This window comes from Anas platyrhynchos, chromosome 4 (genome assembly GCF_047663525.1).
Source record: "Anas platyrhynchos isolate ZD024472 breed Pekin duck chromosome 4, IASCAAS_PekinDuck_T2T, whole genome shotgun sequence".
Taxonomy (NCBI): domain Eukaryota; kingdom Metazoa; phylum Chordata; class Aves; order Anseriformes; family Anatidae; genus Anas; species Anas platyrhynchos.
This window is the reverse complement of record NC_092590.1, coordinates 18,249,996-18,269,195: the sequence shown is the minus strand read 5'-3', so window position 1 is coordinate 18,269,195 and position 19,200 is coordinate 18,249,996. Positions and strand designations below refer to the sequence as shown.

Sequence of the window (19,200 nt, the reverse complement as noted above, 5' to 3'; positions counted from 1 at the left end):
TTTTGTCTCCCAAAATTTGCAACCTACCAGCACAAGCTGAATTCAAGCAAACAAAAGCAAGCAAAACTTAGTTTTGTTTGCTCAGCCTTCACTACCATAGTGTCCGTCTTTTAGCCCAGGACAATTGGCACGGCTTGGTGGAGATGCTCAGAGGAGCACCACCTAACTGCAGCAGCACGATGTTGGTTATGCAGAAGTCTCTTGCTGCTTGTTTCTGTTAGGCAAGGAGAGCGATTTTCTGCTGTGGAAACTTTGCTCGTTTTCATCCAAGAGAAGCACATTTGGTTTTGGTGTTGCTTGTACTGAATGAGTGATGGAGAGGGGATGTAGGGTTTGTCGCAAGCTTCTGCATGAAGTTTCTGACACGGCACTTCCCCTCCAGAAAACCCAGAATTGTTCAGCAGACCACAGCTGAGGCAGACTTGGAATGGGGAGAGTGTCTGAAATACCTCTCTGAAGCTGGCAGTGTTTGGTTTTGATTGTCAGCCCAGACAGCGAGCACCTTGCAGTTGGAAATATGATGTGGAAAGGTGCTTCATACACAAAATTGCTTTCTCCTTTTATTTATTGCCTATTCAAAAGATCTTCTTTACAAGTTTGAAGGTGTAACCCCTGAGTTTGAAAGTTACCACCATCCTCTGTCTGGGTTAAAATCCATTCTGCCTGCCCAAAAGCACAGGGATTTTTAGCTTCTGTTCCATGCCTCCATTTTCTTCACAGTATTTTTCCTGATGGTCTGTCTCTGTTCCCATTGTAGTGTGGGCAGTGTTTATGTGAACGTGGCATCATGGAAATGTTCTTTTTTTTCTGCAGTACAACACCACCATTGACTGGTCGTCTCTGACAAAGAAGGAGTGCTTGAAATATGGAGGACACCTTGTGGGCAACAGCTGTGATTATGTCCCTGACATCACCCTCATGTCTTTCATCCTCTTTTTTGGCACTTACACCTGCTCCATGGCCCTGAAGAAATTCAAGACCAGTCGCTATTTTCCAACCACTGTAAGTCTCTCCTTTCACCCAAACCGTCAGTTTCTTTACTCTTTCAGAGTGCAAAGTTAAGCCTTCCTCTTGGTGTAGTTGTCACACAGAGGGGCAAAAGCTTTGCAGGGAAGCCAGACTGTATTTGACGCAATAACAACATGGTACTGGTTAACCAAGGTATAGCCTGGGTTTGCTTTAGCTTTCACTCTCTGTGTTTCTGAAGGACACAGGTAAGTCAACAGAAGAGCCAAAAGGAGCAGTAATCTGTCATTGAGATGTGACAGTGATTTTAAAGGTACTGAAGACAACAATTCCAAGCAAAGATATGCAATAATGTAGCTTATCAGTCTTAAGAGTATTCCAGGCCTATGTAGTTTCAAGCTAGCTATTTTCAGAGCCAGATACAAAGCTCAATTTATGTACTGACTCTGGGGCAGGTTGGATGGACATTTTACAGAAATCAAATATGCCATAGGGATGATTAATCAATGTCAGAACTTTCCCTGTTTATAGCCTAAGAGGAGTGTTTGGGGAGGACAAAAGAAGCCCTTTGCTTTGTGCCTGCGAAGTGGGTAAGCTAGTAGTCTGTATAGCATAGAAGAGATGCGTCTTTCATGTTAACAGGTAGCATTTCAAGCACTCAAAAATGTAAAACTTGCCTACAGTCCATGTCTGGCGAACGTTTTGTGGTAGGGACTTGAAGCAGGAATTCCATTTCTTTTCTTAAGATCAGATGCTAAATAGGGATGTCCCTGGTAACTTTTGCATTGATTTAAACAAGATTTCGCCAACTTGTATGCATCTTTCAAGTGCATCTGCTTATTCTGTCTTTGTCATGACAACTGTTCAATGTTCAAAGGCAGGGGAAAAAAAAAGGCCTTTCAGCTGTAAGGGGTTCATTTGAAACACACTGGACAAGTATCTCTGCCCTCCCCAAGATTCAGCCTTTGCCAGTTTCATCAGTTTGCATCTGAAAGAAGACATGCACATGAGCTTCTGTTTGTGTAACAAAAACCCGTGTTTGTGTAAGACTTGTCCCCCATTTTTGGCATTCTGACAGAATGGGATTTATCCTGCAAGGATTTTTATTTACTGTTTTGCTGTGTTACAATCGAACCTCCTATTATTTTTAATAAAAAGGAAATGAATTCCATCTATCCTGGAATGCCACTCAATGTATCTGTAACTATGTGAACCTGGGAAGCCTGGAAGGAACAAATCTTTAAAGATCCCGCATAGTTCCAGACAAGCACAGTGGGGCCTGTCTGGTTTAGCTTCAGAGCCCAACCGGTGGCAGCTTTATTGCATTAACTCGGGTAAAGTCGCACTCCTCAGAGTATGTAGAGGATTTAACCAAGAAACGGAGTTTCTCATCCTGTCTGTTTGGGTTGACTTATTACTTGAACAGAAAACAATGCCGTTTCAAACTCTGCCATTTACATGGAATATCACATCTGTCTTGGAAATTTGGGTCTTCCATTTTCTTCCACTCCCCCCCTCCCCTGTTTTGTTTTGTTTTGTTTTGTTTTCTTCAATGTACATTGCAAAATCAATCCCATTAAAAGAATGGTATCTGGGCAGAACATATGTTTTTGTGAAAGGCACATACCTTAAGACTTCTGAGATGACATGAGAAGCTCAACTTGTATCAAAATGCAGTCTCTGTCCCTGCAGAGAAATAACATGAATATGAGAATCCTAAAGAATCAGATCAGAAGGCAAACAGGAGGAGACAATATTAAATAATGTGTAAAAACGTCACTGTTTTTTTAGGCTCATTTGTAAATATTCACTATCTATTAATGTTGGAAGCTGACCTGGAAGTCTTTCAGTAATCAGTACGAACAGAATGCAAACATATCCAGTTATTTAAAAAAGAAACAAACCTAAACCATCTCAGAATTCTTTCCAAGACATTAAATGGTTCTCAACCATTACTTTGGCTTACCATAGCTATCAGTGGGCTGTCCTGGCCCCCCAAACACTCCGAGCCTCCCGTGTCCCTGCATGGTCCCCATGTGCCTTAGCCTCAGGCTGGTGCTTGGCACCGACAGTCGGAGAGCAAAGCCTGTGCTAGCAGCGGACTTGCTCTGCTCCCAGGCATGCTCAGCACCTTGTCAGGAGAGGAATTGGGAGTCTCGAGTGAACTCTTCCCTCCCTGCTTTTTCTATGCGCATTTCATCTTGCACAGGAAGTTACTTATTAAAGAAAGGACCTATTTTTCTTGATAGACTTGCATTGCAAGCTTTTCAGACTCCTAGGCCTCCATCCTGGTGGTTGTTGGCTGCTGTTGAAAGCAGTATCAGTAAGACTGTTCTGAAGAATTCATGTGGGAGTTTCTTACAAAAGCAGTTTTCTTTTTCCTTGGGCTTGTTTTCATAATTCCATTTAGGCTTAATTGTTTGGCCTTCAGACAACACAATGAAGTACCAAGGCACATTTGGGGAAAATGGAATAAGACATTACAATGTGCACCTTTGTTTCTACGTAAAAAGAAATAATTAGTTTGTATTGCCACCAAATGCACACTTGGAGTATCACACAGAATCTAAGGCAGGGATAAAGTGGTGCCTCATAGTGCTGACTATTACGATATCAACTTCTGTTTCAGGCCAGGAAGCTCATCAGTGACTTTGCCATTATCTTATCCATTCTGATTTTCTGTGGAATAGATGCCCTGGTAGGTGTGGACACACCGAAACTAATTGTGCCAAGTGAATTCAAGGTATGTAATTGTCAGCTCATTTTGTGGACTTTGGGATAGCTTCCCTTTTCTACCCATCTGCCCTGACTAAAATGCCCTCAAAACGAGACAGCAGTCAGCTCGCTGGAAAGGACCATTTCACTCAGCTGCTACCCTTTCTATTTGCTTTGGTTGGCTGATTTATCCCCCAAATCGTGCCTCCATACTTTGAACATAGATCCAGCTTCTCCTACCTCCTTTCAGACTGGTGTAAGTTCTTGCATCCAGGACTTGTGTGCGCTGGGTTATGTGCTCAGTCACCCCAGGGACACTTTCCCTCGTTCAGCTCCTTGGAGAAGCTGCTTGAGGGTGCTTGCTGGCACATTCCTCGTAGTCCCCCTTGTAACCTTGCTGCTAATCAGCTTGCAAAAGCTGGGCCCCCATAATCAATGCTTAATTATTAAGGACTTTTTGTTGCTGTTTCTGGGAAGGATTAAATTATCACAAACCTCAAGTGTCTCTCTGTAGCCTTTTAATGGAAGGAAAATCCCTGTTGGAAGTGTAAAGACGTTTATACTATGATAATGTCACTCATATATTGCAACTCTAACATAAGCTTTCCTTCCCTTGCCCTTAAAAGCCCACCAGTCCCGAGAGGGGTTGGTTTATCCCACCTTTTGGAGGGAACCCATGGTGGGTGTACCTGGCAGCAGCCATCCCTGCACTGCTGGTGACTATCCTCATCTTCATGGACCAGCAAATTACAGCCGTCATCGTCAACAGGAAGGAACACAAGCTCAAGGTGGGTGTGCTTGGTGTCTTGCATGTATGTGAAGAGCTGTCCTGTGCTGCTTCTGTGCTAGAAATGGAGGAGGGCCTGCGGCAGGGCTGCATATACAGCATGGCTCAGCACGGACAGGAAAAAGAAGGGAGCCACGGTATATCCACGAGGTCAGGATCTCACTCGGAAGAAAACCTAATGAGGGAGGATGGGGCAGCACAAGCTGTAACCGTAAAAGGTAGAAAGAGCTGGGTGTGTGGGTTTTTCTGCTGTGCTGGGTAATGCCTTGAACCCTGACACCAGAGAGTTTGAAGTTCAGTGTGGATGCCTGACACCCTTCTAATGATTGACTAATGGTACCCTTGAGTGTCCTCTGATGTCACTGTGTCAGGAGGGAAAGAATGAAAGTTAACTGTGGAATAAACGAGCATGCGTGGATCTGCAGAGAGCATTCAGTGTAGGAGCTCAGGCTTGCTGCTGGAAGAGCCCGCGTGCTTGAAAGGTCCTCTGCTCCAGCCCAAGCTGTGACCTGATTTTTCTGTGGACTGCATCCGAGCCAAAATCTTTCTCACCTAATCAAAACGGGCAAAGATTTTCCAGATCTGATAAGCCCCTGTTAGTGTGCTAATCGTAAGGCCAGTGGGTGTTCCCAGAAATAGAATCATCAAACTGGCAGAACAAAGCTCTTTGTGTCACGGCCAACCCATACGTGAGGCTGTCAGCTGCTCCAAAGGGGGGTCCTGGTGTGCTGGGTGATGGCAGAAACCCACCTCTGGTGGGTATGGCAAGAGACGGCCCAAGTACAGCAGCCGTGGTGGCTTTATGGTGCGGTAAAATACAAGAAATAAGCTGAAGAGATCTCGGATGTACCAAAGGTATAGCTACAGTTGGATGTTATTGAAAGAGAAGCTTTATATCCGCTGACATAGAACAGCCTAGGATGTAGTAATGTTTTTAAAATAAACTTTCCAGACCAGCACTATGCAGGTTTTCATGCCTGTAGGGTTTTTCCTTTCCCTGCCTGGTCAGTTCTATTGAAAAATATTAAATTCCTGTAAAAGAAGACTCTCCCTTCCTGCTAACAGTGCACGTTTCAAGTGGTCTAACCTATGAGAGCAAAGACTCACTCAAAACATGGCTAATGCTGGGTCATTGTTTAGCTAGCCAGCTCATCAGTCATACTGAGAGCTGTTGGAAATGTAGCTCTCCTGTGAGTTGAGCTCTTACTTGAAAAAGAGGAGGATGTTGCAGTTCGAATGGTCACTTGTGGGCATTAGACAATCAACGTGATTTAAGACTGACCTGGGGGACAGAGAGGGCACGGGGAAGGTTTGTTGTGCAGTGATGATTGCTGGCTGACCGCTGTCTTGCAGGGCTGGATTGAAATGACCCCCAGAACATCCCTTCTTGCCATCTGGAGCTGGGCAGATAAAATTAATAGTGTGCCCACATCTTCCTCAGGGGGAGGCTAATCTTTACCCTGCCCTTGAAGCACACCATTAGGTGTAGGTGATTATGGAGGCAAGGCACAGCGCATATGTCTGCAAGCCTGTCAGACAGGGCTGTCAGCATACACTTGCTTTCTGCAGGTGTCTGATTTCCTCACCTGTATGTTTCCTGGACACGGCCTCAGTTTTAGGCACACTTGAGCCCTCACGATACGGCCTTCTGCTGCTACACAGGTGTAACCGTATCCACTCCAGGTATAGCAAAGCTGGGGAAGGCAACAAAAGGTTGAAACCCAGGGGTAATTCCTTTCCTGTGCAGAGGGCATGCAGCCTTTTGACCAACGTGTCCTCCTCCCCTCGGCCTTGCAGTTTCAAGGTGCACCTTCCCTGTTTCTGCTTTAGCTTGTAGGTGCTGAACACGGTTATGCTATCAGCACTGGGTGTACTTTTTTAGTAGCAAAGTATAAACATTCCCACAAGGTACTGTTTAAAATAAAAATTTGTTTCCTGCTTCCTTTGTTAGGGTTGTGAGAATATGCTTTTGTTTAAATGGGGGTTCACTAGTCCGACCCTGCAGCTCTGCACCAAAATATACAAAAGTACAGAAAATCTACTGTAGGCCCAAAAGAGGACTTTTTTTTTTTCTTTTTTTGCTGGTGCCTTGTTAAAAGTATTGGCAGGGTGTTGCTGAGTGCTGCTGGCCAGCCAAGGTAAGCGGTGCGTCTATTAGGAAAACAATGAGTACTATTCAAAAGGAGCTGGGTTGCTTTCCCTCTTAGGTCACCAAGTAGGTCTGGCTCATTTGTTCTTTCCAATAAAATCAAATTGAACAAGTTTAAAAAAAGGTTAATCTTCTTTAAAATATCAAACCTTAAAGATTTCTCTGGTATTTTTCTGAAGATCCCTTTCTTTTGTGGCTCTTTTGTTTCTCCATTTCTCTTGGCATTTGTGACTGGTGGATTTCCTGTGTTAGTCCATTAAAGGATTTAAAAATAACAGAGAAAAGCAATAAAAAGAAAGGTGTACGTTGTTTGGGAAAAGCTTTTTGAGGTAAATTTACCCAGTGTTTTGCTAGCAGGCACCAGTGTCTGCTTCTGACAGAAATTACTCTCTTTCCAATCTCAGTTTCCACAGGAGTTTCTCTTCAAGCCCATCTGAAGACCAGAGGTCTTTAAGAGGGTGTGAGGAATGAGGGCAGCTTTCTCCTTTTGCTAGGTGATGAGAAGCCATCAGCTGCTCTTGTTGCTTTCCCCAGGAAAGCATAAAGTTAGGCGTTCAGTACCCAGCGTGATCAGCAGCGCTCAGACCATTTGCAAAGCCCTGACTGAGATTCTACAGTTGCTTCCTATCTTAAATATAGGAGTTCAGATCTTGCTCTGAGATAGGAAATGGTAAATGTTACCTTTTGGCAGGCACCATATACCTGTAAGATTGCTTTCAGGTAGGTTTCATTAAGTCATTACATTGAAAGTTATTTTAAAACAGCTGCTTGAAACTAAAATTAGGCTTTGGGCTGTTTTTTTGAAAGGGTAGTTTGGGTGTTTGAATCTCTGTGCATATCTAAGCTGTCACTGACACAAACGTGACATGATTTGGCACATTAAGGAACAGTTTTAGTTCCTGATGCCAAATGAAAAAAACACTTGCAAATGGAATGAGCTTTTGTACTTGGAAGAAAACAAGGGACCTCGGGGAGAAATTGTGGATAACTTTGTTCTCCATTGTACAGAAGTGTGCTCTGACTTTTGGAATTGGCCCACAAGTCCAGTTAAAGATAGCAAACACTGCTCATCTGCCGTGTCTTTGCAAATCAGGATACCAGAGAGGAAGAGAGAAACTGAAGGAAGTGGACAGAGTGAACACAGCTGGACAGGGATTTTGCACCTTGTTGTCTATTACAGATTCCGGAATAACGCGTCACTTTCCTAACACCGGTACCTTCGTCAGCATTGCTCCTCCCTCCATCATGACTAGTTAGTTATTCAGGCTTTACTCTGACTGTGATGTTTGTGTGGAGGGCTAGACTCGTATGAATGCACAGTTGGTGAAATCCTGGCCTCCCACTGTATAAAAAGAAGTCCCAGGCACTTGTAATAGATCACTAGGATAACAGCTGACAGTGTCTTAAACTGCTCTCTTGCTTTGCAGACGATCCTCGCATGCACTTACCCTGTCTGAACACTGCTGTTGCCGGAGCTGGTCTCATGCTGTGAAAATGGGCTGCTCTGTGTCTGCATGTGCTGCGGGCAGGCAGCAGCGGGTTGGGATGGTGCCAGGCATTGCATTTCTTCTCACCGTGTCACCTCACGTTTAAAAAAACAAAAAAAAAACAAACAAACAAAAAAAAAAGGGAACATTTAATTATAAAAATAGCACTATATAATGGGGTTTCATTTGTGTTTATTCAGAGGCAATGCAGAGCTCCTTCAGAATACTGTGAGCCTACTGTAATCAAGATATATATTTTTTTGAGAGGTTGCTTGTTTACACTGTTTATAAGATAGGATGCGTAGCCCACCTAGTACTTTTCAGTAATCATTACTTCTTTCCAGTTGTGTTTAACTCAAAGTCTGCTATGTTCAGTACCACTGTGCTGAGCTACCTGATTGACTGGCTGCAGGGCTAGCCTGGCACCATCTAAACCTCCAAGTACCGTGCAGCATATACAAGATGCTTGTTCGTTTGCCAGACTGCTTGCAAGACTGCTGCTTTCCTATACTTATTGCTTAAGCCAGCTGCATTGTTTTCAGAGCTTGCCAGGACTGTGTCGCATACCTGCTTTCCCTGCTGAGGCACACAGCTTACCCGTTAAGCAGCAATGTGTCCTACTCTGCTAACTGCTTGTGAAAACTTCTGTCTCTGAGAGCAGGCCAAGCAGTTGGTCAAAGATGCTGTAGAAGGAAATGCTGCTTGGTTGTTGTGCTTCTGCTCCTGTGTCAGCGTCCTGGCTGTTCCTTACCTATTTAGAAAAATTAAAGCAAAGGTTTTCTGTCTCCCTTCACAGAAAGGTGCTGGTTACCATCTGGATTTGTTCTGGGTGGCCATCCTGATGATCATATGCTCCTTCATGGGCCTGCCCTGGTATGTTGCTGCTACTGTGATCTCCATAGCTCATATTGACAGCTTGAAGATGGAGACAGAAACTTCAGCCCCTGGAGAACAGCCCAAGTTTTTGGGAGTGAGGTATGTCAAACCAAATAGGCCTTCATTGCCTTGTTTGCCTGCAAAGATCAGTTGGTACTATAAATGGTCTTGCTTCGAACAGGACACAGGCAGAGGGAATAGCTCTTAGATTTGCAGTAAATCTTAAGATCAGCTGTGCTTCCCTACAGCTTTTTTTTTTTCTTTGTCCTCAGAGGTTATATCCAGTTAGAAGTTTATCTGGCATAGTCCTTCTGTAAATAGTCTTTCTTGAAAAGGAAGAAAACTGTTCTACTATGTGCGTGTCTGTGTACAGGGAGAGTAAGAGTAGAGGGAGGAAAACAAAGAAACTTCACATTGGAGTTGAGCTAAATTCTGTGTCTACTTTGGGCATGCACATTGAAACCACCCCTAACTACACAAGACTTTACGCAGCAAGGTCTGGTGCCAATGGGATCCTGCGAAGTTTTCATACAGTGTTTCTTAAGGCTTTCTTTGTATTTCCAAACCTGAATGTGAGATTAGGCAGTGCAGCTCTCCATGCAATTCCTCAGAAGTCTATTCAACCAGGTCAGAGAAAGTTTTCCAGTGTTTGAGAAAAGAGATGCATTTACTACAGATTCCTTTATGCATGGAAACTAGACAGACATTTATAAGCAAACATAGTGGTAAAGGATTTAAACATGTTGTGGCTAAAGCGATCGATTCTACTAAATTAAACCATTTATTTTGTGTTTGATTGCCTTAATTAAGTGGTCTGAAGTGCTTTCAATAGAAGCAGCAGCACTTCTGGAAATCAGGCCTCTCACTTAGGCAAATAACAGACATGTAATGGCCTAACTTGAAGTTCTCAGAAATACTATTTGCAAGGGCATTTTCAGTTGCAGGGAGCAGATGTGGGTGCCTCTTATGTCAGATGTCCAGCAACCCACAAAGGCCCAGACCAGGGAATTGTGAGTCCTCTTTGTACCTGGTGCACAGAGCGGTGTACAGTAAATGCACTTACCTAACTGTTGGAGTACAATGACCAAGCTCTGAAACATGCTGCTAATTTCAGAGTGGAGAGCTAATGATTTATTGCCTATTTGCATGTTGTGAAAACTGCCGTGCAGAGAATTTGGTCTGCTGGTTAACAGTTTCTAATGTTTAACGTTTAAACACACTCCTCATTACTCAGTAGCAGTACTCTACCGATCCACAAACACTGGAAGTAGGAGACCAAGCAAACATACAAAAACTGATTTGGTGTGTGGAAAAAAAAGATGTGTGTGAGGCTCGGTCGAGAACAAGATATCTGCTTGCTGGTGGTGGCTTGTAATTGCCCCTCAGCTTTGAAAATGTGTCTGCAAAAATGTGGCTGCCAGATTTACACAGGTTTTTAATACTCTGAAAAGGGAATAAAATCAGAATGAAAGCTGAAGCGATACTACTAACCCACTGATTTTGTTTCAGGGAGCAAAGAGTCACGGGTGTCATTGTTTTCATTCTGACCGGTGTGTCTGTCTTTATGGCTCCCATCTTAAAGGTAAGGATGTAACCTTTTCTGCTTCCTTCTGCTCACACAACCAAGTGGCCAGAGCCACAACAGTCGGGCTATTTTTATTCTATAAAAAGACCCTCATTATTGAAGTATGGAAAAGAAGATCAGTGAGAATCACTGGTGCAGTTTTGCAATTTATGGAGGCTTAAATGTAAACATTCTGAAATGAAAAATCATATTTATAGTGTGCTACATAATAATAGTGCCAAAGTTCCAGTCTGGTGGTTTTGTGGCCGTGGCTTTTTTGTTTGAAGATTTTTCTTCCATTTTTATGTATGGTGAAGTTTTCTTTTATATTCTTATGCTTCTGTGCCCGTGTTTTATGGAAGATAGATTGTGGATTAAGTTTGAGAGCATACTGGTGACGTTAACAGACGGAGTCAAGAAAAGTACATTTGCACGTACGTGTGTGCACATCTGCACTAGGTCCACATACACGAGCCCAGATGCTTCCACAGTGGCTTTGTCCCTTTGTGCACGGTCCAGGTGAGTGAGATGGTGTGAGCTCCAGGAGTGCAGCTTGGCACAGCCTTCTTCCAGGACTCTTAGGAGTCCTTCTGGTTTTGTTTTGTAGTTCTGGAAGAAGTTGTCAGGTGCAGAATTAGCAATGCTTCTATACCATGTATCAGAGGGATGGATCTGACAAAAGTCTCTTTTTTTAGAGGAAGTAATACAGCCTGCAGATCTCTCTCTGTTTCTCATTCATCCTGAAGTCTTGCTGTTTCTAGAGGATAAAGTGACTCCCGCAAACACCCTTCAGATCTTCATCTGGCGCCTACTCATAGGTTGCATGTTGTGCATAGTGTACATGGTCCACTGAAAAGAATTAACTGTGATAAGAAAGAATATGTGGAACTGATGGCAACGAGCAGAGCCTACAGCTTGATAGTGTTACTCCATGAGAAAAGTTCTGGCCAAAAATCTTTGGGACTGCTGGCACTGCTTTAGTGGAGCAGGAATTTTGCCCTGCCTGTTAGGGCTGCCAAAGCACGCACCTCAGCAGTGTGAAGCTCCTGCAGCTTGCCTTGCTTTTAAAAGAGCCAGCACAACAATCAAATTTTCATTCTTTTAGGCTGGATCCTCCTAAAATAGCACATTCCTTATTGCTCAGAAGTGATGCCTGGCTCAGTAGTACTGAAAACATGTTTCTGTAGGAAGCAGTGCAAAAAAATGTGATTTATCTCCTGATTTTTTTTTTCTCTCGTGATTTTAGCAAAGGCTTTGGGCACTTGTGCTGCTCATATACCATTTAATCTAGATAGGTAGCTATTTTTCAAGTTCTGAGATATACTGGCGCGTAGCCACAGAGAAATGCATCCTTAGTGGATCATCAAATCATAGAATCAAACTAGAAAATCTGCTTATCTGTTCCTGGTGGAGGATACTGCCTTTCCCGAGGATGACTGAAGTGTTGCTGTGTGCAGGCACACAGTACAACAGGAGATGTCAGCTGCAGAAGGCCATCTCCACGGATCCACAGACTGGTGTTAGCAGTTAGCTGAACAGTAACACGCAGAAACAGTGGCACCGTTCATTGCAGCTCAGTGGTGGAGCAGATGGGTGTCTGGAGGAGCACTTTTGGAGGAGACAAATTAAGTTTGGTTGAGCCTGAGGGGGCTGTAAGACACAGTTAGATGTGAGCCTGGAGGGGAGGACACAGGCAGAGAGTAACAATGCTGCATGTATATAAAACGAAGAAAGTGGCTTTAAAAAGTCAGTGTTCCTATCCTTGATTTGTGAAGAGGTTGTTTTTACAATTAGCAAATTTTTCTTTCTTGGTTATAGCTTCCTCCTCTCCACAAACAAGCATTTCTATGCCCTTAATTTAATGCCTGATTGTATTAATACTATTTGTTGGTTCGTGACCTTTCCTCACAAGATCTCTCTTCCTCTGTTCTGCTCAGCTCCATTACTTCCCCCGCTATTGCTTCATTCATAATTTTTCTGAGCTTCCCCAAAGCACGCATACAGGCAAGATCCTCACGCTAGGCTGTCTGCAGATAAACTGGCACGCTCCTTGCCCACGTGCCAGTACGAATTACCTGGCAGGGTTTCAGGACCTTCAACAAACACCAGCAGGAGGGTCTCCTGCTACAAAGAACTGCTTTGCAGCATGTATTGCAGAACAGTTGAGTCTTCTCGTGCCAGCAGCAAATTGAACGCTAATGGTCCCAAACTGAATACAACTGGCAATCCACAGAATAATCCCATCCTTGTTTTTTGTGGGTGTTGTGGTGTTTGTACTGCTTTTGAACGTCACTCATCTTTCTGTTCAATTATGGCAGATCTCCACCCAAACACCCTCTACCCTTCTAGGAGAATTACAGGCATTTTCCTATAAATACATTCTTAATTCTGTTGGCTAGCAGCAGGTTTGCTCTGAGTACCTATGCCAGCAACCCCATAGCCAGTGAATACTTTGCCAAAACATAATCTTCCAAAATGAAAGTGATGCTTCCTACTCTGCAAGATAATGTGCTGAAGTTTCACCTAGGAATGACTGACAGGGTTAATTTGCATGGAATGGTGAAATAACACTTGGACGTTTTTCTTTTTAGTTTTTTAAAAGGGAAAGGAAAAAGATTGGGAGAAGAGAGAGCGATGTAAATGAATTCGCAAGCTAAACTCTGAACATTTCCTACCCAACTTGCTGCAGGAGTCTGTCTTGTCTCATCTTATCGACTCCTCAGATGCAGTGAGGGTGCTGAATCTCTTGGACTGGACACCCACAGCTATGTCAGCCACACACTGACTCCCCCTCTCTCCCCACTGTGGTGTGGGGTGGTGGAAGACTGTTGAAGCCAGCCTGCAGGAGAATTGTTTGGCTTGCAACATGTACTACAAACACAGGTCACTCAAGGACACAAATAAAGGCAACAAAGGGATAACTCAGTGGTCAAGGAGCTTGGAGGAGTTGAGAGGGGGTGAGACTCAGGTGAGACAAGGGAGGAACGCAGGCAGTGATGCTTTGATCTCTGATGACATTGCAGACGTGGCTCTGGTGACTTTGGTGCTTGTGTGCCCCAGGTGAAATGCATGCATTCTGGATGAAGGCCTCCAGGGAAATTTGCATGGCACTGTGTTTATTACCTAGTAAACGATTAGTATTGTAGTGGGGAATTTGATAAACACGGGTTATTTGCTTCTTTAATGAGTTACGTACACAGGTTGGAAAAGAAACGTTCCTACCTCAGAAGTCCTGGTGCCACTGGGAGCAGGGAGCCTTTGGGTGTGCTGTGTCTGCCATTCAGTGGCAGCTGCTTGTCACTGCACAAAGGCTTCCCTCGCCACGAGCAGACGGCTGCAGAGCTCTTTCTGCGCTTTTTGGGTTCCAATAAATGACACAAAGGCCTTTATTCAGATCCTGAGTTTGATTTGTGCCCAAGCATTTCCATTCACATCACGCCACACTGATTGCACACGATTTTGTTGTTTGGCTGAGGAAGGCTTTCCCCTTTTGGGAACTGCACCATTGTTTTTGCCATTGAGAAAAGCATTGTGCTTTGGGTCGGAGGGCCTGGTAATTTCTTCTGAGGAGCACGTATGTTGTTTCCATGGGCAGGCATATGCTGTAGATGGAGGCTGTCTCCTTTGCAGCCACCTGGGTTGGTGCAGATGCTGGCTCAAGTAGCTGGGCTGGTCCTCAGGCACGAGAGGGGAGGTTTAAAGTGGCATTTGTTGAAGTAGGCAGGAAGATGGATTTAGCGATGGCTGCTCTTGCATTAAACCATGCAAGCTGTCTGGAAACGCGGCTGTGCCCCTGCACATCGCTTGCTTTTCAGCCAAAGGAAGATGTCCCCAGCTGCATGTGACAGTGATGAAGGAATAGGCAGTGCTTAGCACTTGAGGGAGCAGAAATTGTCATTTGAAAAGGCGGTTTCTGTATGTGAATAATGTAACTCATCATCCTGTATTTATGGACTACTATTAATTAACATGAATTAAAGTCGGAGTAGTTAGAGATTTGGTTTGCATGACTGTCATTACTCATCTGGGACTCAAGAGGACAGCCCTTCCGGACACATTTCCACATCTTATTAAGTTGTACATATCCCAGGACCATGATTCTTCTTCTCTACCTTCTGCTTCTAGTCTCACCAGAAACCAAGAGGTGAAAAGTAGTTTGGGGGTTCCTGGAGCACATTTTACTCCGTTTTTTCTTGAATTTTTTGATTACCTGGCACCGTCTGGCTTCATTTCCTTTGTTTCTTGGAGATACTTAAAAGTTGCATCAAAACGGGAAAGAACAGGGCTCATTCAGCCTCTGCCCTGTTCTTCCAGCTCTCCAGTGCTAACAGAAATATTCTTCCGCCTCTCAAAATACAGCAGAAAGTTTGCTCGAGTCTATTGCTATTATTTTGCATTACCCACCCATAGGTGCAATTCAGATTTATCATGGGACAGGGATTATGCCCCACTGCACGTTAACAGCATGTTGTGTATTCACTCACTTTCTCCTTCTCTCGCCCCCCCAGTTCATTCCCATGCCTGTGCTCTACGGCGTCTTCCTGTACATGGGCGTCGCTTCCCTCAACGGCGTGCAGGTAAGCTCCCGCGGGGGTTTAGGGCTGCTCTAACCTGGGGTACCTTGTCCAGAGATGGGAACCTGCTCATTACAAGGTTTCTTTTACAACTCTCCGGCCTTCCCCTTCTCCTCCACCCCCTCATTTTCGTTTCGGAAGAAACCCAGGGAGGTTAGCAACTGTTTACAAATATTGCCGCACACTGGCTGACTTGAGAATGAGACTAAAGGCAAGAAATCTGCTCAGCAGGATTGCAGCCAAGTCTTGTCCCCATAAGCAATGAGGGGGGGGGGAGGGCTTTGTGAAGACCTGGGGTCTTTCTTCACCCCAATTTACTGATAGAGAGGACAGCGTGTGCTTGCAAAGGCTCCAGGCTCACTTCTGGGATGGTTCAGGTCCTCTGCTGGGACATCTGTTGCAGACTGAAGGAAAACAAGGCAACATGATTTATGGTGGTGGCATTATTCTGCGATGTTAATAAGTGGGAACATTGCTGCTTGCACTGGAAGGGAAGCCAAGCCCCCTTTCTTTGTCGTTGAGGAAATATTACGTAAGGAGCCTTTCTCACAGTGCACTATCTTTAATTGGTGCTAGGAAGCTGGAAGTGTTTTTGTTGCTTTCTGGCACCCTATTAATTGTGGCCTTTCTTTTTAGTGCTTAGTTGTGCTCTAATGGGAAAAGACTCTGTGTTCTGTGAGCGCCATGAGAATTTACTTGGGTATTCTTTAAAATGGCCCAGGCTTTCATTCACTCATTTGAGATTAATCTCGTTTCAGAAGTGGGCAGCGAGCCCAAGTTCTGGCAGGAGACAACAGGGGGATTGTAATATTCACCCTTGGGTTGGTTCTCCTGGAGGGGATTTCCCCTGCTTTCTGGCCCAGGTGCTCAGAGAACTGTGCACTTGTTTTCCGCTGATCAAGGACCTCACTCAGCGAGAAATCCCCGTTCTGGTTTAACTCCAAGGCCATCCAGTCCAGCACGGGGCGAGGGATACTGCCTGAAAAGCTGCCCCTTCTCCTCGCTCCTCAGTTAGCTGCATTTCTGTTCTCTGGTAACGTGATGTCTGCCCTCACCTCTGGTGACCTCTGCTCCCAATTGATTTGGAAAAGGCACTGTTTTTAAATGCTGAACATCTTTATAGTGTTCCTTGGCAGTAACGGGGCGGTTGACAGAAGTAGCCCGAAGTTTGATGGCAACCACAGTTTGGGCATTCATCTTTTTTCTCTGTTTTGTGGGCAAAAAAAGTCCTTTCTTCAACAGAAAGTTCCCCTTGTCCCCAGCTGCAGCAGATCAGCCTAGTTCTTGTGAAGCCAGCAGAGAGAGCTATTTCCACTGATACCTTAGTTTTTTGGTTTAAATAATGATCATCAGAGCACATAGATTCCTGCTCCCTAAAGTAAAGGCACCTCAAGGCCTTGCATTGAGAGATGCTTGGCTCCTGTGTCTGTTCAGTTGCCAAATGTAGATGTGGGAGCTTAACTTCAGACAACTGGCTTAAAATGTTCAGCCTATTGCATTAAGTTAAATTAAAGGTGCATTACTGAGGGGAGAGAGGACCTGTGCTGGGTTCTCTGCTGAGTTTCCTTTACGTAGGGAAAGCAGGTTGATTCAAGGTTGCACTTCATAGTTTAATAATATTATTGTCTTTTTTTTGTGAATCCTGCATTTTATTTATGCTGCTTTTCCATTTTCTATCCAGTTCATGGATCGGCTGAAGCTGCTCTTGATGCCTCTAAAACACCAGCCTGACTTTATCTATCTGCGTCACGTCCCGCTGCGCAGGGTCCATCTGTTCACGTTTCTGCAGGTGGTGTGCCTGGCCCTCCTCTGGATTCTCAAGTCAACCGTGGCTGCTATCATATTCCCTGTCATGGTAGGTGATGTTCTCCTTCGCCTTTCCTGGCTGTGCCTCCCTTTCACAGCCTGGGCCTTCCACACACAGGCATATGCTCCCTCAAACAGGCAAATCGAATCCTCTTGCATTAAAATCCCTAGGCTGGGACTCTAAACTCCATTCATTATGCTGATATAAAACTGCACAGGGTGAATGTTCACCACATCCTCCCGGTTGCTGTGACCGCCTTCACATAAATCCTCTGGAAGAAACAAGCCTGGAAAGTTAATTTTTTTCCAGAAAGGTGTAGTTAGTTTTGACTGTCTCTGGCTGCCAAGGTTAGATGTGCTGTATTTTGTCCTTGAGCTGCTTGAATGAACGAGAGGTACACAGTTCTCCTTTCTCAGTCCACACCAGTGTGTGTACAGAAAGTGTCTCCCTTGCTTTTAAATAAAACAAACAGGCAAAGAAAAATGAGATGGTAGGGCTGTGATCCCTGCTCAACGTCAAATAGAGGGGAAGTATTGGTTAAATCAAGAGCAAGAAAAGGAGTTTCTTCTTCTTTGAACTTGAGTAAAAAGACAACAGTGTTGATTGCTGTGTTTCACATTTAAGGTTGCTATATGTATTTGTAGGATGCATGTCCTCTAACAGTGGGTATCAGAGTCATGTTAAAAGGTCTTTTGGATGATGAATGATAAATGATTGACCACACAGAACTATTTTGTAGATATACACTGTGCAGCCAGTTCCAAGGCAGACCGAGTCTCAAAACCTTCGGCCATTTACAGGTGGTCTGCAGGTGGTCGCTGGAGCAGTTCAGGTCCAAAATGAAGCAGCAGAAAGTGGACCCTGCTCTACCTCTGTACCTCAGCTAAAACAGTTGGGAACAATGTCACCTTACAAACAAGTGCATCCAACATGACCACAGCTATGTGCACAGGGGTTCTACAGGGCTTGGTCTTTGGCTTGGAGATAGGTCAGACTGCTGCAAAGTCAACACTGTATGAAGCTCCCTTAATATATATTTGGGCCAAATTCCCCACACACACACCTGTTTCAGGTTTATGAACATGTAAATGTTCAGGCACGGGTGCAGTTACAAACTGCAGTGCTTATTTAAGACAGAGAATGAAGGAAAGCAGAAAACAAAACCAGCACAAACATTTGTTCTCTGATGCTGGTAAAATTAGAGGAGAAAAGGTGATTCAAGTAAAAAAAACAAACAAACAAACAAAAACAACACAACATTTTTGCTGGGACACATGCTCATATATAAAGATGTTAGAAGTCAGCAGTTCATATGGACATGCTGTTCCATTCCATTTTTATAGCTGTGCTGTGCTGTTGAAAGCTGAATTTAAGATCTGGAGACACCTCCTCTTTGCCCATAATAGCATCTGAGCAGGCTGTAAGTTTGCTGAAGTTTGTTATAATGATGCAAACTCAGTGGAGGTACACTGACAACTTAGCTGTAGCTGGATCTGATGACAAAACCTGACTTATTTACACTTGTGAACAGGAAGGCTTCCTGTGCAAATTGGAACTTCCAATTTGACTGTGAAGATCCAGCCAATAGCCAGCCCCCTCCTTACTTGTAGGGAAAGCGCTTTTAATAAAGAAGTAGTTTATAGAGGGATAATCACGGGTGTCTGCATGGCATCTTTTCACTCCATAAGTAATTTTTCATTTCTCTAATCCCATTTTATATTACGCAAGTCAAAGTTTGAGATCCATTTCTAGGAATAATTTGTGCCATTGATCCTCACTGCTTGGAGCAAACTTTTCTGTCTTAAAATCAGCTTTTTGTGGCTTGTAGGAGTGGGTTACATCTTTTTAGCGCTAAGTTGAGCTTTTGGTCTGTCAGTGCACATCTTGGTATACATCTGTTGGTGGTGTTAAATTCAGCATAGGCATTGACACCTATTTCAGGCCTGTTCCATATTTTTCTCCCTACACAGAAAAATCTTTTCCTTCAGTTTCTTGCAGCCACAATCCTAGCAAACTTTATTCTGTAAATTCTGAGGGCACACCTAGGCTACTGTCTAATTTTTAAAGAGTTGTTATATCTAGAGAAGTGGTGAGAAAAAAAAAGTAAAGAAAATTACTCAGGCTGCCCTTGTGAACCTGTATATTTGGCTGAATCCTAAAAATAAATGAAAATATTCATCTTGGGTTGACAGTTTATTTCTTTGCCTGACGCCTGTCAATTTGATGTTAAAGATGACCTTCGTTTTTACAGGAGCAGTAAATGGTTACCTTACTG

The 19,200-nt window shown here is 44.0% G+C and overlaps 1 protein-coding gene and 1 long non-coding RNA gene across 17 annotated transcripts in view; one reads left to right on the top strand and one right to left on the bottom strand.

Annotated features, from left to right (window-relative positions):
* Positions 1-19,200, bottom strand: part of LOC106014628 (uncharacterized) — a 78,369-nt gene that overhangs the window by 24,370 nt on the left and 34,799 nt on the right. For 6 of the 7 annotated variants that reach the window (XR_011809335.1, XR_011809334.1, XR_011809340.1 and 3 more), the window contains 3 exons: positions 8,702-8,855; positions 8,066-8,199; positions 2,594-2,652 (listed from right to left, as the gene is read on the bottom strand). This is a non-coding gene — a long non-coding RNA (uncharacterized lncRNA). The remainder of the gene's footprint in view (positions 1-2,593; positions 2,653-8,065; positions 8,200-8,701; positions 8,856-19,200) is intronic. The other variant, XR_011809336.1, reaches the window with a different exon arrangement.
* SLC4A4 (solute carrier family 4 member 4) overlaps positions 1-19,200 on the top strand; it is a 235,204-nt gene that overhangs the window by 203,267 nt on the left and 12,737 nt on the right. For all 10 annotated transcript variants that reach the window (XR_011809315.1, XM_072038017.1, XM_038178960.2 and 7 more), the window contains 7 exons: positions 814-1,002; positions 3,596-3,709; positions 4,308-4,469; positions 8,901-9,079; positions 10,490-10,562; positions 15,053-15,121; positions 16,800-16,973. Coding sequence is in view for 9 of the 10 variants with exons in the window: in XM_072038017.1 (XP_071894118.1) it covers positions 814-1,002; positions 3,596-3,709; positions 4,308-4,469; positions 8,901-9,079; positions 10,490-10,562; positions 15,053-15,121; positions 16,800-16,973 (960 nt within the window). In the remaining variant the exon portion in view is untranslated. The remainder of the gene's footprint in view (positions 1-813; positions 1,003-3,595; positions 3,710-4,307; positions 4,470-8,900; positions 9,080-10,489; positions 10,563-15,052; positions 15,122-16,799; positions 16,974-19,200) is intronic.